The sequence below is a fragment of the Mugil cephalus genome, chromosome 1, assembly GCF_022458985.1.
Source record: "Mugil cephalus isolate CIBA_MC_2020 chromosome 1, CIBA_Mcephalus_1.1, whole genome shotgun sequence".
Taxonomy (NCBI): domain Eukaryota; kingdom Metazoa; phylum Chordata; class Actinopteri; order Mugiliformes; family Mugilidae; genus Mugil; species Mugil cephalus.
Genome location: NC_061770.1, coordinates 20,720,833 through 20,748,470, shown reverse-complemented (window position 1 = coordinate 20,748,470; position 27,638 = coordinate 20,720,833). Strand labels below are relative to the sequence as shown.

Sequence of the window (27,638 nt, the reverse complement as noted above, 5' to 3'; positions counted from 1 at the left end):
GTTTGGAGTTTTCTGCTCTGTCACACACACACACACACACACACACATAAACTGAGACAGGTAATTTTCCTCAAACATCTGCACGGAACTGAGTCAGATACAGATCTTTTTCCGCACCCTAAAATAAACCTACTCAATCAGTAACTCTGATGGAACAGATCCATCTGTCGGCAGTGCAGCTGTCACTCTGCAACCTGATCGCTGCCTCTACAGCCACATCACATGTATGTGTGTGTGTGTGTGTCGGTGTGTGTGTGGGTGCATGTGTGTATTTGTCTTTGTGCACCAGTATGTGTGTGTGTGTGTGGCAGCAGCCCAGTGTCTTTGATCAGAGAGAGCAGTGGCAGGGAGCTGAACAGTCACCCTCTGCACGGCGTTGATGTATGACAGCAGGATACAGTGTGTGCCGCCTGCATCATCTTTCCATTGGCTCACAGGTTCGTTCATTATCCGTCTGGAGACGTATTTTAACACCAAAACTAATCATCACATCAAAGTTAGATGATGACGTTAACAGGATTTGTAACAGTTTATGTAAATTATATTTCCTCACAACCAGTGGCGATCCCAGGTTGTTGGGGGCCGTAGGGGAAGACATATGTCCTCCCCCAAGTCCGAGCTAGATAAATCTTTCATAGGGTGGATAGAAGGGGGGGTTGTGGATTGCTGATGGATATATGATATCCATTTGTACTCTGAAGTCAGAATTTCCGAGTTGGGATTTGGAACCTGAACGTCCCCCGAAGTTGGATTTTCTACTCAGAAAGTTGTAGAATCGTCTCAACCTGAGTTGAGTTACCAAGATGGCCGCCCCATATGTAAACAGTAATTAGAAGCTCCTGTAATATTCCGTTTATTAGCTTCTTCTTATTAGCTTCTGCTGTATTTTTCCACATATATATGCTGAAATGCTGTTACAGTGTAATTTAAGTTGTGTTATATGGGAACTAAAAGGGCGTTTTTTTTTTTATAAAAAACAAAAAAAACTTTAAATTCACTCTGCACTCAAAAAATGTACTGAACACACCAAGTTTCCACTAAGTTATATTCGGACAAGGCAAGAGCTTAAATGGACGTAACCATCTAGTTTTCTGACTTCTGTAACTGGAAGACCAATAACTCAGGTGTGACGTCATTCCCAGCACTGACTTCTGAACTCTGAATAAATAAATTGAATGCACCTTACAGTCACCAATTAACCTAACGAGCAAGTCTTTGGACGGTGGGGGGAAGCCGTCATTTGGCCCCCGACGTGAGTAATACAATTTTTCATTTAAACACGTACATTTAGTCCATGTTCACTGTAAGAGAAGATGAGATTAACTTCCAATTAAGCATCACAATAACAGCAATGAGCAAATACTTTTCAACCAAACCCAATGATTGTTATTATTATATGTATAATAATAAAAAGCTGAATAAAGGAGGACACACTTAGATCCATGTGAAGTCGATGGCACTGGGTTTGAGTATCTTAATTTTTCTTTGTGTTTCCTGTTTTTATTTTATAAAATTCTTCCTTTGTGTTTCTTGTCCTGTTTTACTTCCTGTCCCCACTTTGATTCTTGGATCTGTTCCTCCTCATTAGCCCCCCTGCCCCCCGGTGTATACGTAGCCCTGCCTTCCCCTTTGTTCTCTGTCAAGTCATTTGTGACGTTACCCTGTTTGTCTCGCCGTTCGATCCCCCGTGCCTCCCTGTGTTTCTGTCTTCTCATCTGGGTTTTTGGTCTTCAACAGTTTCTTTTAGATATGTATGTTTGTATTACCCTGCTGTGCCTCAAATCCTGTTTTTCAAGTTTTTGTTATTAAAGTCTTTTTGTTGCCTGCTCCTGCCTCCCCTTAGTGTCTTACATTCGGGTCTTCTCTCCCTTGCTACAAATGTGACAGTTTTACTTTTAAACTTGTAGACTGGTGTAAGAGGAATAACTTTGCTTCCTCTGTTCTTTCTTTATATCTTTATGGATTACTATCAGCCGAGAGCAAAAATGTGCAAAAACAAAATGTACGTGGGATGATGTAAAGTTGAAATAAATGTGTGCAGACACAGCATTTGTCCCTAACCTGCGACTTTTTTTTGTACGTCTCACTGCCGTCCTCTCCTTCTTTTGTTTTTAATAAATCAGAAACTACTTCAGTTGTGAAAAGAAAACCTTCCTTCCCTGAATCTGCGGCTAAAAAACTCACCCCAAGGAAGAGGGATGGTGACATCCAACCATGGAACATGAGGGGTCAAACGATTTCCCTGGTGGGATTTTAAAAGCCTTAAAAATCACACACTCGCAGGAGTTGTCAGGTCATGAGAAAGAGGCACGGAGATGAAGGGGACGAGTTTCGCGAGAGCTCGCGTCGCGATGCTACGTGTGCGTGTGTCCGTGGGTTTGCTTCATTCTGACGACTGCGAGCTGAGAACGTCCCCGACCTTTGACCTTGTGATTCAGCTGCACTGTCTCCGCGGAGGGGACACATTCCTCTGGCAGAGACAGAGGCAATAACCCCCCCCCCCCAAAGAAAAAAAAAATTGGAAGACGGATTGGAAAAGCCGAGCCTGACACAAAGAAGTCTGACTCTAAACAAAAGTCCATTCAGTTCTTCAGTGGGATAAATATTTGATGCTCCAATAGGCAGCAGCGCTTCATGTGTGTTGTGCTGCTCTATAAAACCTATTGTGTTTCAGAGGAGTCTCTTCTAAGTTCACGAAAACAGAGGAACAGTGGGAGTTTAAACGAGTAGAAATGGAAAAAGGTTTAGTGAGGACGGTGAAGGATCCGGGTGTTACATAATTCTTTCATCTCCTCATGAATATAAGCAGCTGTTTACTGGTGTTATGTAATGTGGGAAGAAGCAGTTTTAATAAAAATGAAACTTGCATTGTTTTATGTCGACCTCCCGCTTGTTTCCGTTTGTCAATAACAAGGACTGTCTGAAGATTAAACAGCATTTGTTTTAAACATTTGTAGACTTAAGTGTATTCATGGCAAAGAGAGTGACAGTGCATAAGGAGGTGGTTGTCTGAGCGATCTACAGTTCTTCTCTTAGAGAAAATCACATATACAATGAAATATAAACAACATGATTTTCACCAGATCTGGGACCACTTCATTTTCTATATATATAGAGCACAGATTTGTCTAATTGGAAAAGTCTGGAGACATATAAATGGTGGAACTTTGCAGTATTCCTAATATCACAGAAACACATTTGCTTTACTTTTCCCTGGTTATTAGTTCACTTTGAAAGTGAAACGTCTCATTCAAACTCAAATCCACTGTCCAGAGGAGACAGGAGGTCAGACTGGGCTAATCAGGCGTCTGAAGACCAAATGGTTACGTCCATGAGTCTTTCGGAGACTTGACTGAAACCGTCTTCCTGTCAGATATCTGTCACTCACTGGGAATCGGCCTTTATTTTCTCCTTTTGTCTAGATTGTTTCCTGAAGTTGACAGCGAGAGGAAATGCCCAGAGGAAATACCAGCAGCTTAACAAGGATCACTGTTTATAAAAATCTGAAGAGGCTCCTCCCTTCTGACCTTGTAAACACACATCATCCCCCTTTCTGTGGAACAGCACACGGCAGCGGGTATTTATAGATACAGTAATACAAGTGAGGGTCTAAAATGTTAGAAAACTTCATCAAAACTGTCCACGTACAGAATTGTTTTTTATTACAATTAAGAAGATCTGTTGTATTTACATTAGATCAAAGTAAGAGGTGCTGGAGCTATAAGTATTGTTTTTATTACATAAAAAAATCCTAAAAATGCCTTTTTTTTGCTTGTTTTTCTGGGTGTAAATTGATCCTGCCTAATCTTGCAGCTGCTCCAAGTTTCCCAGGCTCAGGCTGAAGGCTCTAGGCTTAGTGAAGCCTAAGGACACTTAACGTCCCTCTCGACTTTGGGAAACAAAATGCAGTCTCGTCTTGGCAGAAATGGGAAAAAAAACAACATTCTGTTTTGTCAAGATATTGTTTGTTTTTCTTTCTTACGCTTTTATATTGAAATCATAGTTACTCGTACTTCATGTTCCCTAATTAGTTTCACCTGTCCCTTGTTGTCCTTTCAGCCCCCGTGTGTGTGTATTTATCCTATAACGAGTTCTAAATGTCCTATTCTAGATACGAACACGTAACACAAAAAGAACAATACATCTGCGTTTCCTCTGGATGTTTTATCCTTTTGCTGAACTTTAACCTACTTTGCAACTGCAGCGCTTTGTTATCGAGTAACTTTTTTTCTCCCCAACCATTAAATTGGATTTATTATTTCCCCCCCGCCTCATTCCCTCAAGTGTGTGTCTTGCATTTGGGTCCTTACTCCTTTTTGTGAAGCCCTAATTGTAACTGGAAATGACACTCTTGATAAAAACACTTTTCGGCTGTGCAAAACATTTCTTTTTTTTCTCTTTTCTTTTATATCTTGTTTGTTTTAACATCAGTGTATTAAATTGCAATTAGGTTGCTCACACAATGTTTCTGAAAATCCTTCTGATTCATCATCAAAATCATCTAATTATTGTATTGGCACTTCCAGACTAGCATTAAAAAGACATTTTACAGTATGAATTAGTTTTTAGACACATTATAAGGCAGTTTTATTCAGCCGTGAGCTTAACTGTTGAATGAACAGTATTTGTGAACACCACAACTGTAAATTATCATTCATTTTGTGTTCCTGCTGTGTACTAGCACACACCTAGAGGCACCTAAGAAGAGGAGTTGTAATTCTTTATTGATACAATTATAGTTTGTAATAAATGCATATATATGTACTGCTTATTACTACTGCATTTAAAACCTAAAGTAAACTGTTACCATGATAAAAAATGGTGAAATACAAAGCTTTTACATTTAACATTACTGTTAATGTGTGTGACAGCCCAATTATTTTATTTATTTTAATTATGTTTATTATTATTATTTATCAGTTTCTATGGAAGTGTAAAGAAAAAACTGTAACTGGCAGCATAATGAAATAAGGCTCATTACCATGGCAGCATTCAAAGAGAAACTACGACGTTTACAGTTCATTAAATGATGCGCCTATAACGTGATGCTTGTTTTTAGTGGTCGGAGAATCCTGGCATAGGGAAGGGCCTGGCGAATAGCTCCACCCGCTGGCGGAGCTCAGAGATTCGCGACATTGTGTCTGGATCCTGCAGCAGGAAGGACTTGAAGCTAGCCAGATTTCCTGTTGGCAAATCAAACAAGCGAAATGGGACCACAGCAACCAGCTTATGAATTTTACATTCCTTGCTATAACCAAGCTCCACTTCTCTCAGCAGATAAATCATAGAGATTCCCTTACCGGTCTTCTTCTTCACATCCAGTGCTATCTGAATTCCTTCATCGATAAAATCCACAACCTTCTCAAAGTCTGCTTCCTTAAGCTCTCGAGACGTTAGAGCTGGGGTTCCTGTAAGAGACAAATATGAGAATTCATTTGAGCATAAAGAGGAAAGGAAGGAGGAGGGAAGCTTCTGTCCAAATTATCTCCCGTCGTACACAAGCTCCACATTTAATTTATTAACACATGTACCGAGCCGGAGTCCTCCCGGAGTGAGGGCGCTTTTGTCTCCAGGACAGGTGTTCTTGTTGGCGGTGATGGACACCAGCTCCAGGACCCTCTCAGCTCGAGCGCCGTCCATGCCACGAGGTCGAAGGTCAACCAAGACCAAGTGATTGTCCGTTCCACCTGAGAGGAGAAGGAAGCGGGTGAGAGCAGCAATTTTTAGGATGAGTCTGAGTTGTGCTCCACTATTGTATATCCCCATTTCCCTTCACTCTCCACTCAGGTATCACTGCTTCTCTGAACTTCCTTGCATTATTATGTTGCATTTAGCTCTCAAGCAAAGGTTTAGGGAACTTTTCCAAAGTAAAACCTTTGAAAGAACCTTTCATTTGTATTTTTATTTGTTTATTCATATAAAACATATTTTATCATTATCAACCGTACCTGATACCAGTGTGTAGCCTTTCTTTAGCAGAGCGTTAGCCATGGCTTTGCAATTCAACATCACTTGAGCGATGTACTGTTTGAACATGGGAGTGGAAGCCTGCAGAAACAGAAATTACACCGTGTGAAAGACAAAAGGCCGTATCAGGATTCTCCAGAAGACAAATGCATGTTTTATACATGAGCTACTGAAATTAAGCCGGTGCACAAGAGTGTTTTCCTGGATTGTTTCCCATTTTATTTGACTTTGCAGGCTACTGTCAACGACTGATGCATAAAATTAGCGCCCAGACCTGTTTTAGGGCGACGGCCACCCCAGCGATGGCGTGGTTGTGAGGTCCTCCTTGGAGTGATGGGAACACAGCAAAGTTCACCCTGTCCTGGAGGTCGTAGAGAACCTCCCGGCCTTTCTTATCCACAGACCGAACACCTTTCCGGTAGAAGATCAGTCCAGCCCTGCAGAGTGGAGAAAGAGGGTCTCATATGTTTAGTAAATTTGCAGTGTTAGTGTTGCTAATTTAATCTGTATGAAAGCATCCCATCGCTAACAAAAAATAGTTATTCTGTTGGCCAAAGGTCTACTATGACTATAATAGACAAAAACTAATAAATCAAGGTTATTTTTCACTGAACACGATACAGGAGATAATACAGAGCACCACACTAGACCTGTCAATCAAAGCCTCCTGTACACAGTAGGCCCCGCCCCTATCGCCACTGAGCCAATCACAAGGCTGCATATTACACGCTGACTCTGTTGGGTTCCCTGCATTTAGCCGAGATCCTATTCAGTCCCCAGGTGAAATCCAGAAGCATGCTGCAGTATTAGCAGAAGAGAAGCTAACAGCTAGAGCTAAAGGTATGTATATTTATGGCAGTTGCACGTTTGAAATTTGACCCCATATTATTTGAACACCTTAATATTGAATCCAAAAAAGATACTTTATATAATGTACATTTATAATTTGCTCTAGGCCAAGTCACCAGGGGCACTTCCATCTTCTCTCAGCTCAGACATATATGGATAATAACTCCAGTTGACAGTTATCAGCCTTTTTCTGTGACAAGCAAAAGTTTATTTAGCTCCAAATCCAGAGCCTCACCTTGATCCACGAAGAGACTTGTGGGTTGTAGTGGTCACCAGGTCAGCGTGCTGGAAAGGAGAGGGAACAGCTCCTGCTGCCACCAGGCCGCTGATATGAGCCATGTCTGCCAGCAAGTAGGCGTTCAGCTCCACGCACAGCTAAAACACATACAGTCAGACTCATTACCTGTTTAATGGTATTCCTTTTTTTTTCTTCTTTTTAACATTGTGCCACTTGTGCAGCCAGGATTTAATAAACTGCTCAACAACTGTCAACAACTTTTACTTCAGTCATCATAGTTGTAGTTTGAAACCAGGCACCTTCTTCATGCGAGAGTAGTCGATGATGCGAGCGTAAGCGCTGGTTCCCGCTATGATGAGTCTGGGTCTGTAGAGCCGGGCGGTCTTCTCCAGCTGCTCATAATCAATCAGACCTGTTTGAGGCTGAGATAACACAGAAAGTCATTGCACAGAAAGAAGCTATTACAGCCCTAAATATTTTTTCCGGAAAGCATTTACAGATTCACTTAAACGAGGGTGTCTTTGCCTTTCTACTCACGTTCAGTTTGTAAGGCATCGATTCAAAGTATATGGAGGTGGCTGAGATTCTCTTGGTGTCAGTCATGTAGCCGTGGGTAAGGCTGAATGTGACAGAATGGGAAAAGAAAATAACTTATATAACAGTGTGTCTCTGAAGTTCAGTATGTGCAGGGATATGTGAGTTCTTCTTAAACTTACTTCAACTTATTCTGACTTATCTCCCTATATATTCTCCATATGACCGTTATATTCATGCAAACAAATCATATTAAGACATAATATTATAAATTAATATTATTTAATTGAATGTATTGCTACATGCAAACTCTATTAAATATTATTTCATAGTGTATAAAACACGAATGTCCTTCTCTTTTAGTAAAACTACCAACTTCCACCTTCCAGCTATTGTATAAATTAGGCATAAAACTCAGTATATAACATGCAGACCAACTAGCATACACTGTTTACACTTGCCACTGTTATGTGACTTCAGTTTGAGTCAAAGTTTGTCTGAGTTTGGTTGTGTTTGTATGTTTGAACATACAGTACAAACAAACCTGCAGCTACGAATATTGCAATAACTTGCAAATAATCTAAAGACATGTCTAATGCCTAAGATAATGTAAAACTTAACACACTCAATATGTGTGTACATTACTTAATTTCTTTGTAAAAAAAAATTTAATAGAGGTTTCAACCTGCACCAAAATCTAAAACTCAAATTAAAGATTTTCTTTTACAGATTTTTACATTTGTTGATGTATAATGTATCTGAAGTTGTAATTTTTTACACGTAACAAAGACGACCCAAAAATCCTGCTGTGGTTTGAACAAGCTGTGAAACATTCACTTACTGCCCCCCATCAGGCAGGTCCAGACCCATGATGCGGTCATGAGGCTTCAGTACAGACGTGTAGGCTGCGAAGTTAGCGGGCGAGCCGGAGTACGGCTGGACGTTGACACCCCACAGGTCTGGGTCCAGACCGAAGGCTGTGAGCGCTCTCTTCTGACACAACAGCTCAATCTGGTCGACAATCTCTGCGCCTCCATAGTACCTGAGAACGATAGAAATCACCTATGTGGGAGTATCAGATCTGAGTATCACAATGTATCCTATCATTCTGAAGGGTTTAGCATTTTGTTTTTGTATTTAATCGTATTGCATTTAGTGATTCTGTACATGTACATGTACATGTAGTCGTATACTACTTAGTACTAGTACTAGTTTTACTTTTTGTTTTGTAAATTTCACAATATTGCATTAGATTGAAAATGTGGAATTCAATATTTTTTAATTGTTATTTTGTGTTGTATTTTATCTTGTTTTTATTTATTGTGTTGTATTTGATTATAACATATTTTCATATGGCTATGTGTCATATGAGCATTTATTGGATCATGATGTATTGAAATGTATCGTATTTGGGTAAAGTGTATTATAGCATATTGTATCATATCATATCGTATCAAGTCGTATCATATCTTATTGTATCGTATCTTATCATATCGTATCGTATCTTATCATATAGTATCGTATTGTATCTTATCATATTGTATCATATCATATCGTATCGTATCGCATCGTATCATATCATATTGTATCTTATCATATCGTATCGCGTTGTATCATATCGTATTGTATCGTATTGTATCATATCGTACTGTATCGTATGTTATCGTATCGTATCTAGTTGCATCGTATCGTATCATATCGTATCGTATCTTATCATATCATATAGTATCTTATCATATATCGTATCGTATTGTATTGTATTGTATGTTATTCTATGTTATTGTATCATATTTTATCATATCTTATCGTATCAGGTTGTATTGTAGCCTATCATGTTGTATCGTATGGTATGTTATTGAATTGTATTTTTTATTATCTTATCATATCGTATTGTATTGTATCAAGTCGTATATAATTTTATCGTATCATATGTTATCGCATAGAGTCATATTGTATCTTATCGTAACGTATTGTATCGAGTCGTATCGTGTCATATCATATCGAGTCGTATCATATCGGGTCATATGTTATCGTTGTGTCGTATTGTATTCTATTGTGTCTTACCGCGTTATATTCAGTCGTATTAGGTTGCATCATATAATTGGGAATCGTGCACTTAAATTGTTGTAATGACTATTACATTACATTTGTGAAAGTATCTGTCGTCACCTTTGTCCTGGATATCCCTCAGAATACTTGTTGTTCAGACAAGATCCCTGCGCCTCCAGTGCTGCACGGCTGCAGAAGTTCTGGCAGAAGCAACAAGCACAGTGTCAAGAGCAACACACTGTACATTGTTTTCTCATGCTTATATATTCACAACACTGTCCCCACCCAAATAAATATTTACCTGGAGAAGGGAAACTGAACACCCCTGCTCTTTTTCAGCAATGCTCAGTTAATGTAACTACAGTTTAAATCAAATCATGAAGTAGGCATTTAAATTAAATTACAACAAAAAAATTAGCCTCTGTGCTAACAAATGATGCTAAATATACTAAATTTGTTAAATATGTGGTATAAAATTTGCCAAGGGTTTAAAACCATCCTTATCCTTTTCTCAAAAGCTACAAAGAATTAGTAAAATTGGACAATCTAAAAATAATATTGTGTTAGCAGTACTATAGTCAAATTAACCAGAGCTGAATCCCAATGGGGTTTCAACATAGTGTCAAATGTCAGTGGAGAGATGTAGCTGCAGAAAAGGAAACTAATGTAAATGATTTTTTTCTCCATCTGTCTCTTTTTTTTTCTCTCTCTTCCACTCTCGCTTCAGCTCATCTGCTCTCTCTCTGTCCTCCCCTGCTGCCTCTGCCTTGTTATCATACTAAACCTGTCACTGTTCAGGGATCCCTCAATCATTCCAGTGGACTTTAAAACCAGTCCCCTGTGTGATAAATCTCTTTCTCTGAGATTTCAAACACCCTCCTGATATGCACACATGCACAGTCGCTCCTCCTCCCCTGTCTTGACTTAAAATGGAGATCAGTTGAAGAAATCAGCGACGGAAGCTAATAGGATGATATGTTGAAGAGACACACTAGGAGCTGGCCTGCAGCAGAAAATTATTGACGGCACATGTGCAAGAAGATGAAAATCTTTCAGATGCCATTGTGACTGATGGGTCTGTGTATGGATTCGTAATTGCCAGAAAGTAAAGAATGAAAGCTCCCTTCTATTCCCACAGCTTCCACTCAGATGAAATCAGTGACTTCCAAGGAGGGAAAACACAAAGGAATCTTACAGAAAACTGTTCTGGAAACGACAACACTGGAGACTTTGCGGTTTCAGTTGGACCATTTTAGCCTTCTGTCTCACACGCTGCAATCTTTAAAACTTCTGAGCACAGGCTAGCACAGGGGATAATTAGCTGCATTTTCTATTTCATTCTGCACAAGATACAAAGTGAGACTTAAAACAAAACATCCATCACACCAAGCTCGCGCGGCACCGAGAGTCTGCGGGGTGTGAAGGACTTCCTTGAGGATTCTTCATTTTTGCTGACACTTGGGTGACATTTGAGGAATCTACTTTCTCTATAATTTGGAACAAGCAGCAAAATAGGAAAAAAACACTCACTTCTGACACCAAGTGAATGGATTCGGAGGCACAGTGGTCATGTGCTGTACTCCACACCTGTTTTTCTAGCACTGATTTCACACACACACACAAGCTTTGTGTGTGATGCAAGATGCAGAGCAAACATTACAACAGCCTTTCAGCATGCTGGTACTCTCAGGTTACTATAGGTGACAGCTAATAACTAATAGCTAATAGCTAATAACTAATAAGCGTTTTGATGCTTTGGCCATTTGGACCTTACCTCTGATGCAATGAGCTCCAGTCCCCGGCACTGCCTGTCCTTCTCCTGCTGCAGGAGACTCCACATCTCTGGGTCGTCCTGGGCCAGGCTCTCCTGCCCCGTCCACCCGCTCGCGCTGCTGAGGCCTCGTCCGCATGACTCCGTAGCGATCGGGCCCTTTCTGCCCAAACTTCCTGCAACCCTGAGGAAGAGGGGCTGTAGTGTCGTAGTAGTAGGTGGTGAAGGAACACACAAGATTCATTTAAGTCAATGACAAAATGTGCACCACTGAAATCACAACTGCAGGGAAATCCTGTGCGAGAAGGTTTTGCTGTATTACTTCCTTTTTTTAAAACCGTTCAGAGTAATTAATAAAAACCCTATAAAGAAGACAAAAAAAAACGACAGTGGGTAAGATGGAAATCTCTGCAGTGCTTTAAACTGTTACTCTGAAGAGTTGAAGTTTTTGTTGTTGTTGTTGTTTTGTCCAAGATTGCTCTTTTGTTGTCTTTTGAAACCCTCGTGCAGAGTGAGCCTCTGCAACACTTTCATCACTCAAAATGATAATACTTTGCACCAGGGGTTTGGAAACAAGGGACTTAGAATAATGCGTCTTTTGATGTTAAAAACAATCCATTAAATAAAAGGCAGTGGAGAAACCAAACGTGGTATTCAGTGAAGCAGTTATGGAAAACCTTGGACATGAAAAGTGTGCGTGGTCCGGTCAGACATGCAGTGGCTTAGTTATCTGGTAGCTGTTTGTTGGAGCCGGTTTGTAGCTGCATGATAGTTACGTAACTGCTACTGTAGCCTAATAGACAGATTACGGTTCAAACACAAATATATGTTGAAGTAAGTCTCCTTTCATCTTTTGTTTTCCTTATGCTTTCTAAGCCTTGAGTATAAAAGGACTCGCGTTAAGAGCCGACTATACAGAAAACAACAAAATATATTCTAGGACAAGCAGCAGCAGCAGCAGCAGCACAGGTTTCTCAGTTTTCTGTTTTGGACTAACAAACTGAAACATCAACTTCAGCCCTTTTCTCTCTGACAGGGCTGAGGTTAACCGGGGTGACCTAGTTTGCAGTAATAAGTGATTTGCCACTGATTGTATGTGCGGAAAAATAAAAGTCTTCTGATGCAGGTACAAGTGCAAATGTGTGAAGTTATTAATGTTCTTACCTGTAATGTTTGCCGTAATGACAGAGACAGCATGTCTGTGACGGCTAGGAAAACAGAAAACTTCCAAGGTACAAAGGGTGAAGGTAAAATCATGCTGGAGGGGTGGGCAGGGTGTAGGGGGGCGGGGGGATATGGCAGCGGCATGCGTACTTTGTATCACTGATAAAAGTCAGTACTATAGTAAATCATTTGTTTCATCGCAGTTCTTCGAGGTGAAATATCTAATCAGTCACAGTTACCATAAAACAACCAAGCAGGAGTTTAATTTTATAGTAAAAACACAGTCAGTTTAAAACGTTTTGTCACTAAATAGAAACATATATACAGAATTTACTTTTATTCATGATCTAAGAGCTTCCTAACGACTGACTTAACCAATCAATATATATTTAATTATGGTTGAAAACGTCTGCGGATGCCTGTTCAGAAAACAAATTCAGAAAACACTACGCACACAAAGTGACTGTATGAATTAGGCAAATGCTGTTCCTTAAGGACAGTCCGTCACTTTTGGTGGATGAGGCTGATTTCAGGCAACACAAAGCTCCTTTTTAACAAGCTTGACTATTAAAACACAAACTGGCCGTCACTGACAGGCTGAAAAGTGTGTAAAAACCATCATGAGTCACACATTTTATATCAATAAGTCTGAACACATGTTTTTTTTTTTTAGTTTTTCTTTTAGGATGAATGAGAAGTTTGATGTCCATATTTCAGTACGTGAGAATCTGTCATCCGAAGTGCTGCTGGTTCTGCTCTGTCTGGAAGTTGTGGTCTGGACAAACTTTCTGCACCAGCCTGTAATCTGTGCCGGTGAAGGCAATGAAGATGCATATGACTTTAAAGGGTTTGGCACAGATCCAGGCGGCCTGGGACTGCGTGTTCTCTGAGTAGCAGGTCTGGCCTGGGTCGTACATGCAGGGCTTGGTCTTCTTGGAGCGGTTCGTTGTTTGGTATTCGTTGCGGCAGTTGAGCTCGGTCACCATCATCATGTCCTGCTGGTGCTTCTGCTGCTGTTCAGGGGGGCTGGAGCTGGTGGACTGACGGGGGCTCTGGAACTGCGGCGTAAAATCTGGAAGCAGCACAGAGTTTCTGGTGTGGGACGCATCCAGAACTTCCCAGCCCACCGCTTTGGACGGGGGGACAATGCTGACAGATATGTTCCCCAGGCGGGAGGAGTTGTGGCGGAAGTAGACGCTGAACGTCCCGTTGATGTGGTCCACGATCTTCCCCGTCACCAGGAGGCTGAACTTCACCGTTTTCACGTTGAAGTAAAAATCGCCCCAGCCCAAGATCTTCTTAGCCTTTGGGGACGTTTTAGCGGGGGGTTTGGATTTGGGAGGAGCGCGATACAGATACTGATCCAGGGCCTGTGAGAAGTTCTGAGGCCAGCCGTAGGGTCCAAGTGAGCCATACGCAGGTGTTTTGTGTTTGGTGGAGATGATTTGTAAGTCTTTAGAGATGTGCTTGACCTTCAGTGCTGCTCCCTCCGTATCTTCTCTTCCTACTTCATCCTCCCCCCATTGATGGCTGTGAAAGTGCAGCGGCTCGGATGTTTCTTGGACCTGCACAAATGCCAAATGTAAACTAAGAATGAAAATCAGAGCCACAATCACAAGAAAATGTCATAAGGTTCCTGTATTGCATACAGTTTTGAGTTTTTTTTATAAGACATCAGTCACTGAGATTTCTGAAGCTGCATCAAAACAACAAAGGAGATTTGCTGCTCTACTGAAAGTACTGGAAAATAACGTTTAATATTGTAAATAATTGAATTTAGTCGTAGTCTAACAAGACCTTTTGGATTTGTTAGAGATCTCTTGATAAATTTTCATCTCTCAACTGTGAACTCTTTCACTTTCTTAGACAGGGAGGTTGGTACATATGAACGGGAAAAATCTTTTGTGACAGACCTAAGGAACTAATCTTTAATTCCTTGACATACTTTAACTTTAGCTAAAATGTCTGTATATCTAATGTCTGTACATAAATATTTGTATATCTCATGTAAATTAAACTGTACATTTTTTGTAATTTTTTACTACCTTATTGTTATTCTTTCTTTATTTTAATGCAACACAACACAATGGGTGGATTATTTTATTTTATTTTATTTTATTTTATTTTTATTCCTAATCGCATATGGTTCATATATGCTGTTTCTTATCTCATGACACAGTAAAGTGATTTTGAATCTTGACTCTTCTCCTTGGACGAACAAATAACCACGCAGACACTGATACCGTTCAAAGCGACTCGACCATCAGGATGACCACAAATGAAGGACAGCAGCTGCGTCACAAAGCAGCAGATAATCGATAAAAATAATTATTCTTCAGAGTGGCAGGACCTTCGCGATGATGATGACTTTAAATATGATCGATAGGTTATCCCCTTCAGGCAAAGACTACGGTAACAAGAAGCACGTGCACACCCACACACACACACAGTCACATTCATACCGCCATTAACACATTTTAATTCGGCCGTCTTCCCTTGCACACGCTCTCTCTTTCACTCCCTTGTTAAAACTCAAATCCCTCCCTTCGGTGTGACCTTGGCAATGGACCAAATCCTCGAGCTTTCTAATCTCCGACTTTCAACACGTACGCCAGAGAAAGGGACAGAGCAAGTCGGTGCTGAAGTGTTTGTAAAGTAACGTAGATATTATAATGTGTTTGAAAAACACACAACTGTTTGCAGAACCTTTTCCCTGCTGAGCTGTGGTATCATGTTTGTTGTGTCGAAAAAAAAAACACTTTTCATGCTCATCCTCATCTGCAGTGCTCATATGATTATAATTACACAATTTTATTCATCTCAAACTGGGAAATTTCACTGTGTATTCTCACAATTTACAGGCACTCAGTGTAACATACCAAAAAAATAAGCATAAAATTTAATAAAATAATTTATCTATATGTATTTTTTAAGAATATGTGTATTTTTTAAGATAATTTAATTTATTATATTTATTATTTAAGAGCTCAAGACATCATAATCTGTTCCCTTAATGTATTATTGTGTTGCGGCTATTCCACTTTCATCAAATCATCCTCCCCATTACATTATTCAAAGGCATCATACACACACACATACATGTAAACCTTTACAAAGTGCTTGAATGTCTTGAACGTTGTTCATTTTCCAGCTGCCACAGAGCAAAGGACATGAGTAACCGAGAGGAATACAGTTGACTCCACTTGACCACAAAAATAAAACGCATAAAATAAAAAAAGAATAAGAATTTATGACGCCTAACAAGCAAGGTGATTACTGGAGTCTTATTTCTTTCAACAACAACTTCTGTAGAGACATCACTCTGAGAAAAGGACCGAAAAGGACTGAAAGTTCTGCACGCTCCTTTAGGACTTAGGATTTCTATTTTTATCATTTCTATCTTTATTATCATTTATATGAATGTTTACTTTTATGCGCAACAAAGTTACGGTGACAAAGTCATTTCCCTCCTGGGTCATTAAAGTCTGTCTAAGTCTATTCTATGGTGTGTCTAAGGCAGGTGGAGGTTTGAGGTTATTCTTTCCCATATTTCCAAATAAACAGCTCCCAGGATGCCATTGTTTCTCAACATAAGTGGGATTCTCATCACCCCTAACCACTCTGTGTGCCAGTCTCTGCCTTCTGCTGTAACCAAGTGAGATCCAGCTGTGCCTATTGCTACGAGCCCAAACCTCGAGCTATGTGCTGCTCTCACCTACCCTAATTGGGGCCCACAGTGTGACAGCCGTGTCACTGGCTCAGTGTCAAGATGCCAGCACAGTGACTGCAACTGAGCTGGGAGCAGAGGAACGGATGCAAGAACAACACATGAGCAAAAACACCTGCAGAATGTAAAGGATACAAAAAAAAAAAAGATTTTTTTTGTTTTTTTGTTTTTTGAGGACAGACTTTTTTTCCACCTGTGAAAAAGATCTGTAATCTGTCACTATTTTTGGTGCTTACCAGACAAATGAAGTGACTGTGTTTTATTATTAAGCCTCACTCTGGTGACATTCATTTTTTCAGACTGACAAAGGCTGCACAGTCATTTCATTCAAGTAAAAAGTACAAAACGATGTTGCTTTGAGGTTCTCATGCGACAAATTCAGTCTTACAGATGTTGCAGTCGGCTACTCGTGCAGCACAGCTGAGAAAGTTTAATAAAGGCAAGAGAGCAGATTGAATTACTATTAGACCTGAAAGAGAATTACGGACCACGGGAGTGGAACAAATTAAGATTGTGAAGGACGATATCTGACTTTGTCTGAACCCCACCATCTAACAGAAAAGTAAACTTTACCAAGTCCCAAGACAAACTCATGTAATGAAATAAGACTCTTCAGTACTAAAGTTGAAAATGAGAATCTAAAATTATTTCACTCAGCAAGAAGATCATTTTCTTTTTGTAATTTTCATCTAAAAGATTTGGAGATTTTTTTTCAAGTAGCCACCCATTATCTTTTAAAATCTTATATACAGAATTAGCTCAGACACAGCGCAAACACATCCTTATATCAGGACAGATGAATTACAAAAATTGCACGAGTGTGCTGCAACGTGATGAACGCACAATTATTTATACCCTCTTGTTTGGCTAAGTAGCAACACACATAAGACAATCTGCAGGGAATTAACGCTTCCCGGCGTCACTAGAACAACACTCGGAGTTAATTATGAGCACAGCCTCCGGAGCAGAGGCTGTTCACTCGTCGTACTCACCGAGGAAGGAAGAAGCCACAGACAGGTGATGGCAAAGTTCAAACACAGAGATCTCATTTTACGGCAGCGTTTCTCCATCCAGGGAGCCGGACGGTCGGTCTTAGAGGCAATCAAGCCCGTTTGATTTGCTCAGTTCAACGCTCACACGCTCACTCTCAAAGTAGAAAACACATTCCACAGTGAGAGACTCACAATCCCCAAGACCTGGAGTGAAGAGTTTGGTGAAGACTCAGCTCTTCTCTCTTCCCTCCCACTATCTCTCACTCGCTCCCACTGTGGGTGTTTTCTGCTCTCGAATACCCCCACTCCCACCCCCACCCCTCACACACGCTCACACATGCACACACAAAGAAAAAAAACTAGATGAAAATTAAAATGAATAAATAAATAAATTGCATCAGCTAAATTGTAAGAAAAAAATACTCAGGGGAGAATATTTAGAATTTTTAAGGGGCTAATTTATATAATGAAAAGAAACACCACACACACACACACACACACATACACACACTCCCCTCACTTGTCTCCCTGCTCATTTTCACCACCTGGCCGGTCCTTATTATGACTCATCAACCCGGGGAAAGGCGCTCTCAGGCAGGCACAGTTTGACAGCCCTCCCCGCCGTCCCTGCATACTTTAGCCATGGGGAGGCAGACATAATGACAAGGACTCTCTCTGGGAAATGTAAAAAAAAAAATTACTGACAACTGGTGAGATTCACTGCCTCAGCCTATCAGTGGGATTTCAAGGCAGCAAATCACTGCAAATACAAAAAAAAAAAAAACACATAACTTAAGACTTGAATGAAGAGCTGTAATGAGAGTGTGTGTAAATGCAGTGTTATATTTACTCAAAGTCACTTCTTCAGTCATTAATTCACTGAACCCAGAAACGTAAATATGAAAATGTGGAATTATCTGAAACTCAGTTAAATACTTTATTCAATGATTCAGTGATATTTGATGAGTTTTTTGAAAACATAAATCTATTGCTGGGGCATTGAAACGCAAACATTTGTTGTAATTATCGTAGAGTACCGAGATTTCTCAGCTGATAATGAACCAGTCTGATTTTTTTTATTTTTTTTTTAAAAGGTATATGATGACTTCATATAATTTGAACTTTAAAGGGTAATTGCATGTTTTAAGATTGCATTAGACTATTTATGTGAGATTTTTTAATAGTGAAAAAGTAATAGCATTTCATAAATGTAATAAATGTCCTTAGGTACTTATAATTTATTGGACAATAGTACATTTGCGTGATCTAGTGCACTTAAAGACTTAAACTATCTGAAACGGAATAATTAACAATATTACTGAACAGCTTGTCTTGAGTTTTTGACCAGTTTGTTCACACTCTGCACATTATGGTGGCTTCTCATTAATGTAAATACTAAATTGTGTTAAAGTGGTATTGGCTTGTGTTACCGGCTAGAATCATGTGCTAAATACTGAGGGGAGCGATGACTGTGTTTAATTGGTTCCTGATGAATTGAGTGATTTAATGGTTTACGGAGTGGAGTTTGTATAAGACACAGATAAACAAGGCTCTATTGTCGACTTGTTTGATCATGACAGAGCTAAACCTCATTACAGACAATAACAATAAATGACAGGATGCTGTTGTCTCCAATTAGGGTCCTGTTTGAGGGTAAAGACTTTGTGTTATGTTGCCCTCTTGTGGTCACTGACTGTACTGCCAACTAAATCCCCAGATTAGTATTCTGTGCCTGTTTCTTGTCTTGACCATGTGAACCATGAATCTGACAGGAGCTACTGTTTTGTCATAGTAAACCCAAACCTGAGACCAGCGCAGAGGGAGGAAATGGTCCTTTTCTCTCTGTCCCGGCCCAGCGCGCCCCTGATCATCAGGCAACATCTGACCATCAGGCAACATCTGACCATCAGGCAACATCTGACCATCAGGCCAGAGCCACAGCTAAGACCAGTTCATTAATTAGGGACTCCTCTGAACTCTCATTTCTCTGCATCAGTATGTTAGCATTCATCTGTTAGTATCCAGATTAGTATTCGTCTGTTAGCATCCGTGTTAGCATCAGTGTTAACATCCAGATTAGCATTCGTCTGTTAGCATCAGTGTTAACATCCAGATTAGCATTCATCTGTTAGCATCCGGATTAGTATTCGTCTGTTAGCATCCGTGTTAGCATCAGTGTTAACATCCAGATTAGCATTCGTCTGTTATCATCCGCGTTAGCATCAGTGTTAACATCCAGATTAGCATTCGTCTGTTAGCATCCGTGTTAACATCAGCGTTAGCATTCATCTGATTTGTATGTTAGCATCCGGGTTACAATTCACTTTTTAGCATCCGTATGTTAGCATTCGGGTTAGCGTTCATCTGATTTGTATGTTAGCATCCGTGTTAGCATCCGTATGTTAGCATTCGGGTTAGCTTTCATCTGATTTGTATGTTAGGATCCGTGTTAGGATCCGTCTGTTAGCATCCGTGTTAGCATTCATGTTAGCATTCGGATTAGCATTTGTTTGTTAGCATCCGTGTTAGCATTCATCTGATTTGAGTTAGCATCCGTATGTTAGCATTCATCTGTTAGCATCCGTGTTAGCCTTAATTTGTTAGCATCCGTGTTAGCATTCGGATTAGCATTCGCTTGTTAGCTTTAGTGTAAGCATCCGGGTTAGCATTCATCTATTTCGTTTGTTAGCATCCGTGTTAGCATTCATCTGATTTGAGTTAGCATGCGTATGTTAGCATTCATTTGTTAGCATCCGTGTTAGCATTCGTTTGTTAGCATCCGTGTTAGCATTTATCTGATTTTTATGTAAGCATCCGTATGTTAGTAATCATCTATTAGCATCATGTCAGTCACGTTCTTCCCCTTCAAGCCTGAATGACCTCTATTAGCTGCATTTAATACAAAAAATCAACCAATATTCCATATACGTCCATAATTATTAATTATTATTAATAATAAAGAATACTTATTTTAACATTTATTTATCATAAACTAGAAAATTCCCTCTGGGAAATTTTGAAAGGGCCACAGGGAGCTACTGCCAGACAGACATATGACCATCTTTCACTGAGCACTGATATTGAGGACCTGGATATTTGCGATTTTCTCCCTCTGCGCATGTTTTTTCCTAGTTATTTGATGCTCTGCATAATGCAGAGCTTCTCATTCATGTAAATAGTAAAAATCCTCATCTCACTGCGTAATAACTTTGCGTTAGTTTGATCCTGGAGCTGAAATGTGTGCACTTTTTATATTAAAAGGCGTCAATAACCTGCACAACTTTGATTCCTTTCCAGAAGTGAAAGTCTGATGTGATTTTAATGGTTGTATGCTGAGGTAGGAGTTTGTATCATGACAGAGCTAAACCTCAATACAGACAATAACAATAAATGACAGGATGTTGTTGTCTCCAATTAGGGTCCTGTTTGAAGGTAAAGAATTTGTGTTATGTTGCCCTCTTGTGGTCACTGACTGTACTGCCAACTAAATCCTCAGATTAGTATTCTGTGCCTGTTTCTTGTCTTGACCATGTGAACCATGAATCAGGGCGCTCAGGCAGGGAATGGGAACCTCCCGTTAGCAGGAAATGAGCAATGCACTCTTGTTTCTTTTCAAATTTTATACATCTTTTGCCTTTTACTAATGAATTCCATCCGTGCAGAGGGACAACAAGAGCTTTTTCATGACTTTCCATGGAGAGGTTCAAGTTCAAGCTAAACTCAACCCTATCTTCTTAATATTAGTCTAATTTTCTCTTTGTCTGTACAGTAGTTTACAAAAAAACAAACAAACAAAAAAAAAATTTTTTTTCAGTCACTTCATGTTTATTGCATGTATTGCTTGGGACTTCAGCCAGTTATCAGCAAACATTGTAAATAAAGCCATATGATGTTTATTTTTTAGAATAATACCATTCTAATATTTGTTTTAATTGATAAATAAATGTCTGGGATTTTATAGCTATAAAGGCATAAATTCTAAATTCATTGTTTTGGAATGCAGGTCAATAATAACAACCATTATAAATGTGGGTTTTTTTTGTGCATTTGAATTTATTGTATTTTTGCTTCTACAACCACACAACGTTTATGTTATGGCTGTACTTAACTAATCTGTTGTGAGATGCAGAGATAGAGAAATGTTTAGTAGATATATATAGTAGAAATATATGGAGAAATATTTCCATAACCTAAATCAACTAGTGAATGTCTTTCTAGCTGTTACTAAGGCTCTCTAGATTTACACCATCTGTCCCAAGGACGTACAGTATGCTAACTAGAATCCGTAGGTAGTAACTTAAAGCGTTGTCCAAATATATGGACAAAGGTTTAGCGAAACAGACTTCATCATCATTGAACATAGTCATTTGTGACAAAGGCACAAACACATCACAACAAATACATTTCTTCTGTCAGGGTCACAATAATATAAGCAAATTTTGATTTCAGGAAAGAAATGTAGAAAATCGGAAGGATTTCCCGGCAGTGATGTTCTCAGTTTGTACTGATGTTCATCAATATTTATTACAGCCTGTTTATTGCGTATCAGCGTGTTTATGTCACAGTAATCTCCTGCAGGAGATCAGCGGGAAAATAGCCCAGCTTGCGTCCAGTGCTGACCTTCAAGTAGCCACCTTTCTCGTCTCCTTTCTTCACCACAATCTGAAACACACACACAAAAAAAATTGAAAGATATGAGATATTTTCAACTGTCTTAAAGGCCAATAATAACAGCAAAAGGAAATCGTATCAGGATGTTGTTCAGTTACACATACTTCACATTAGTAAAAGTACCTGATCTTTCTTTAGTGTGATTTGTCCCATCTCTCTGTTCCCTACAAAGGAGCGGGTCACCTTGTAAACTCGCTCTGATGCACGCACTTTTATGAGGTAATTGGTGGGGAAGTATCCCGTCTTCTCCCCCATCTTTCCCTGTCAATTCAAACAGTTCAAGTTGAGTTTGTCCTCAGAAACAAATAAAAGCAAATAAAAAAAAAAAACAGTATACATTTAAAACTCACCCTCCACCACTCTTCATTTGAGTCATCGAGTACTGTGATCCGATCTCCGGGGCTAGTACACAAACACATAATCTTGCTGCATATTACTTCTAAAAAAAACAGTATTCACTTTATGGAAATTAAGACATATTTCAATGAAAAGATCAATAAATAAATGCTTTATTCTTGATTAAATTATTGTTAAAAAAAGGATAGATATTTTTCAAACGTACTGGAAATCAAGATCGTCTTTCTCAATGGCCTTGAAGCGGTAGAGAGCCAGGTAGTAGTGGGACTGGGAGAATGTACCTTTACTCTGTTGACATAACAGCACAGATTCAGTGCACATGACAAAGGATATGATCTGAAACAATATGCGTGGATGTGGTTGCTGTTTTGACAGTCAAACTGCATGGTTTTCATCACCTTGTCGTCTGCTTTGTCTCCTCCTTTCTCCTTTTTTTCATCAGGTTTTCCTGTATGAACATCAGACGCCAGAGTCAACAACACATTCCTTAAAACTCATTAATACACAGGATAAGATGTTACAGTTCTACTTTTAGAAGCTTAGTCCAACGGAAAAATCGACCAGCATGTTAGCAGTCAACTACTAAATAGCAACCAACAAGAAGACACCAGCTAACTAGCCTAGCTAACAGCAGCAGGCAAAAAGTGATGGGACATGCAACTACCCCTCAACTAACACTTCTCCCTTCTGCCAGTATCGGAAGTAAAACACTAAAAGACACCAGCTAACTAGCATAGCCAACAGCAGCAGGTAAGAACTGATGGGACATGCAACTACACTTCAACCAGCACTTCCTTTCTCTGCCAAGATTGGAAATAAAACACTAGAACACACCAGCTAACTAGCCTAGCTAACAGCAACAGGTAAAAAGTGATGGGACATGCAACTACACTTCAACTAACACTTCTCCCTTCTGCCAGGATCGGAAGTAAAACACTAAAAGACACCAGCTAACTAGCCTAGCCAAGAGCAAAAGGTAAGAAGTGATGGGACATGCAACTACACTTCAACCAGCGCTTCCTTTTTCTGCCAAGATCGGAAGTAAATCACTAGAGGACACCAGCTAACTAGTCTAGCTAACAGCAGCACGTAAAAAGTGATGGGACATGCAACTGTACTTCAGCCAGCACTTCTCCCCTCTGCCAAGATCGGAAATAAATCACTAAAAGTCACCAGCTAACTAGCATAGCCAACAGCAGCAGGTAAGAACTGATGGGACATGCAACTACACTTCAACGAACACTTCCCCCGTCTGCTGACATCGTAAGTAAAACACTAGAAGACACCAGCTAACTAGCCTAGCCAACAGCAGTAGGCAGTGTGCAGCACATCATTGGGGTTTTCAAGTGGGCACAACAGAAGAACAAACACTTTCATGTTGTCTTCACCATTTCAGGTCAACGTGTATTCACTCCAAACACTGCTACCTTAAAAGATCACAGCCAGCATTTAATATTACACAGAGGAAACCTAATGAGTTAATTTTTACCTTCTCCCCCCTCCTCATTCTCTTTGGGCTGCTGGTTTTCCTCTTCCTCCTCCTCCATCATCATCATCATCTAGGGGAGACGACACTGTTAAAATCCCAGTTTACCATCACGTTGCTCATAAAGCTTATAACATATGAAGAAATGTACTCTTGGAAACTCTAAATTTTAAGTAAACTAAGTTTAACACTCACGTTTTTCTTGTCATTTTCATTCTTTTTACGCTCCTTATTTGCCATGATGACACCAACCCTCAGGGTGTCGAAGACGGGGTCGTTCCTGTTCGGGTTGTCTGGTTTATGAAAGAGTTAGAGATTTTAGAAACATTAAAGCAATGTTTAATGCAAAAGCATAATTTCCTTGTTGCCGTTAATTGACGAGTCAATGGGTTTAAAGTTATTTGTAAGTCATTTTTACATTGTAAAATACTTCTGAGCCAGCATTAAAAGCAACACAATACAGAACTAAAGGCTTATCCGTGGCTAGTGATAATTCAGCTTTTTGGTTACATATTCCTTTTCTTTCTGTAAAATTGTTTTTTAACATGTGGGACACATGCAAAACTGTCATCATACTCCCATGTTTGTGCAGTGTTTAAATATTTAGTTAAAAATAGTATTAAATGTAAGAACTGAAATACTCAAACATGTATCTTATAAAACATTCTCACTCCAAGATTGTAATTGTGACTAAAACCAGTAATTAATTCTTAATACAAAGGATATGACCTCAGCTGTCTTGATGATAGCAGAACTGAATATAAGTTTAACAAATCTAGACATCCAAGTGTGTATTTTAACTCAGTGGACTCACTTGGGTCTGGTTGGTCGCTGCCATACAGGGGGGAGCTGTAGGCCCTTCTAAAGCCAGGTGGCTACAGAGAACAAGCACAGAACCACATGTTTGAACATTTCCACCCATTTTAGTAATGTCAGATGAGACGACAGTTGTCTCACTGAGAGCAAAGTAACGGAAATCTGCAAAATCCAATAGGTGAATCCAAACCCAGCACACAACAGCAAACTCACAATTTTGCCAAAGCACCTCTGGAACTCAACATAGGACTGACACGAATGGTGGATATTGGTCTTGCAGTTTTTACACCTCAGAGCAAATTTGTTGTTCACTGAAAGATGATCAATCGAACGTCAGTGGAGCCAGAAATCGAGAAAGTGCAAAGAAACATCACAATTCTAATAAAAATCTAATGCTGTTGATTGTATATTCATTTCCTGAAAAGAATTAGTCATACTTACACACTATCATGCGAGCACAGACATCACAGAACTTGGGTTTCTTGCAGTAGTGGTCTTTGAACTTGTGGGGCTTGTCATTAATGCGCAAAACAGGCTCTGGAGGAGGTTCAGGTTCCTTCTCCTCCACCTCCACCTCCTCCTCATATATGAAATAGACCTGGCAACACGAACGGCATATTTCAGAGTCAGTAAAAAAAGAATGTATTCCACAGGCTATGCCTCTCTGAAGCGTTACCAGTGCAAGAGAAAAAATCTACTTTTTAGCATCTAATAAATCCCATTTCGCATTAAATCCTCAGTGACCATCGATCACAGATGAGCCAGCGGTGTTTTTTTATCCCACAGGTTTATACAAGACAGAGCTCATATTTTCCAATTGACGCCGCTCTGCGATCCTGCCCCAGCTGGTGGCTATTTTAAACAGTCGCTGCTAATAGTGGGGGGTTGACGTGGTGCCGTAACTCACAGTGTCTCCGTCCTCTCTCACTACATTGTCAGGAGCTGGAGGATTGTCGTGGATATCCACAGAGTTTTTGTCATCCTCCCTAACACACACACAAAGTAAAAAGCCATGAGGAGGATCATTTGGTACAGCCATAAATCATTAATCATTGATGAGAGACGACTTTTGTTTTCATTGGGTAATCATATAAGTAAACTGTGTAAAGAGGGGGTTACAATGTTTGACGACCTCATTGAGTGACCTGTGTAACCAACATGCTTTGTACCAGTGTCACATTGCCCCTCCACCTCAAAATAGTGCAATTTCCTCAAAGGAACAAGGAGCAACTTAATCATTATTATTTTGTACAGAAAGACAGGGAGAGTGGATGATAATGTTTGTGTGTGTTTTCTTTATTTTTATATGTGGTTCGTTTAACTCACGATAAAGTGAATGGAAGTCTGTGGAGCAGGTTACGGCAAGCAATGTAAAAATTCTGTTGAGGTGATAATATTGATTTAAGATGAATGTACTCACTGATCCATGATGTGGTGTAGACAGTGTCAATACTGTCCCACCTAGAAAGAAATCAAGTTTTTTTTAATAATATACACTGAAGTCATTTGTTAAAGTTAAAGAAGACACTAGTTATTCGTTTAAAGACTTTTGAATAACTAGCCTTTTCTCCCATCAGCTGTTATGTCATATTTGCTGGCAGAGTTTGGTTCATGAGCGACATGCATATTCCTGAACTTTCTGAGACAACTGTCTTAGAAAGTGAAAAAATAAACCTGCCCAACATGTGTCATTCATTAAAATCTATCAAAATGAACTTTAACACAGAAATATTGGTCAAAAACCTCCATGAGACTAACAGAGATTCACTGGCATATGAAATAGTAATGAGAAAACTACAGTATATAATAGTACAAACACAAACTAGCTGTGCACACATACATACAGTGTTTGTGCACTTGTCTACTTGACCCAAACTATTCTAAGTTTGTGAAATTCAATCTCGTCAAAGCTAAATTTGGGTGCCTCTGCCAGTCCGGACAAAAATAACAAAAGTCTACAAAGTATTACAGAAACAAGCAAAAAATAAATAAATAAAACTAACTTTGTATATTGGCAAAAACATCGTACCCAATGTTCTCATTATCAAGTTACTGTTTTAAATTTCTGATGTAACTTTCTTGCTGAAAGTGTTTTAAATGAACCAGACAAAGAGCGTTTGCGTTAAACACATCTAGACTTTAATCCGAATCATAGGCCTACCTTTTGTCCAAACTTGTACAGGTCACTCAGAAGCAATTATATGTGTGGTGTGTTTTGAAATTCTGTGAATCGGTTCTTCGCCTGCTGGAAGTGACAGGAGCTCTGTGCAGTCGGTTTAGACGAATCAAACGACGAGCCTCCTAACATCAGGCCCACCGGATGCTGTATCCACGGTCACGCAGTCTGGTCCCTTTGCCGTGCTCCTTCTATATTCTCTTTAGGTGATTTCCAGAACACTTCTATGCTCTACGATTTATCCGTATTTGTGATTATGATTTTGTGTGTGCATGCCAGGCCGAGCACTCCTGTGTCAAGCTGACAGTTTGTGACAGCTGAGGACCTCAGACTGGGCCCAGATGACGAGGGGAAATAAGATACTTTCACTCCCTCGGTCTTCATTACGCATTGTACATGTACACTTCCACCTCTCTCCACTTGTCCCACTTAATCATGAACAACAGAAACATACATATACCCACACATATGGAGACACAATCCCTGGTCCTTGTCATTTCACCCTATGGAGCCCGTGCAAAAAAATGAGTGTCTGCCACTTTTTATTTAACATTTGCACTGGATTTTTCCAGTCCATGCTCTATTAAATACAGGAATTACTATTTAGACATTAGGACAAGCCATACTTCCTATACATTTTACGCTTGTTAACCAGGGTAGCCACACATCAAACACAAACTTTGAGGGCAATGTCTTAACTTTATTTGCAGGCATTTCGTTATAATATAAGATTAAAGTAAAAATAGAAGGATTTCTCAGCACAAAGAAGGATTTGGGGGCAGTTTGTTAAGTGATATGTATTAATTGGGCTTGTTTTAATACTTTAAATAACATGTAAACT

At 39.6% G+C, this 27,638-nt stretch overlaps 3 protein-coding genes across 3 annotated transcripts; all 3 read right to left on the bottom strand.

Annotated features, from left to right (window-relative positions):
- Window positions 1–4,706: 4,706 nt before the first annotated feature.
- LOC124998884 (serine hydroxymethyltransferase, mitochondrial-like) lies at window positions 4,707–12,731 on the bottom strand. Its single transcript, XM_047573520.1, has 12 exons — window positions 12,573–12,731; window positions 11,412–11,606; window positions 9,758–9,837; window positions 8,430–8,630; window positions 7,592–7,673; window positions 7,354–7,476; window positions 7,052–7,191; window positions 6,242–6,404; window positions 5,949–6,048; window positions 5,532–5,687; window positions 5,301–5,408; window positions 4,707–5,183 (listed from the first exon to the last, which is right to left on the bottom strand). The coding sequence occupies exons 1-12, from the start codon at window positions 12,714–12,716 to the stop codon at window positions 5,056–5,058; spliced, it is 1,620 nt and encodes a 539-aa protein (XP_047429476.1). The 5' UTR covers window positions 12,717–12,731; the 3' UTR covers window positions 4,707–5,055.
- A 76-nt stretch (window positions 12,732–12,807) lies between these two features.
- Window positions 12,808–17,532, bottom strand: LOC124998890 (neurexophilin-2-like). The gene is made up of 2 exons (XM_047573532.1): window positions 17,292–17,532; window positions 12,808–14,137 (listed from the first exon to the last, which is right to left on the bottom strand). Exons 1-2 carry the CDS (start codon window positions 17,367–17,369, stop codon window positions 13,304–13,306), a joined length of 912 nt encoding a protein of 303 aa, XP_047429488.1. The 5' UTR covers window positions 17,370–17,532; the 3' UTR covers window positions 12,808–13,303.
- Window positions 17,533–21,094: 3,562 nt separating this feature from the next.
- stac3 (SH3 and cysteine rich domain 3) lies at window positions 21,095–27,117 on the bottom strand. Its single transcript, XM_047573497.1, has 13 exons — window positions 26,783–27,117; window positions 26,042–26,082; window positions 25,529–25,607; window positions 25,063–25,219; window positions 24,835–24,932; window positions 24,620–24,680; window positions 24,001–24,098; window positions 23,809–23,878; window positions 22,718–22,767; window positions 22,525–22,607; window positions 22,313–22,364; window positions 22,086–22,223; window positions 21,095–21,953 (listed from the first exon to the last, which is right to left on the bottom strand). The coding sequence occupies exons 2-13, from the start codon at window positions 26,047–26,049 to the stop codon at window positions 21,846–21,848; spliced, it is 1,002 nt and encodes a 333-aa protein (XP_047429453.1). The 5' UTR covers window positions 26,050–26,082; window positions 26,783–27,117; the 3' UTR covers window positions 21,095–21,845.
- Window positions 27,118–27,638: the final 521 nt, after the last annotated feature.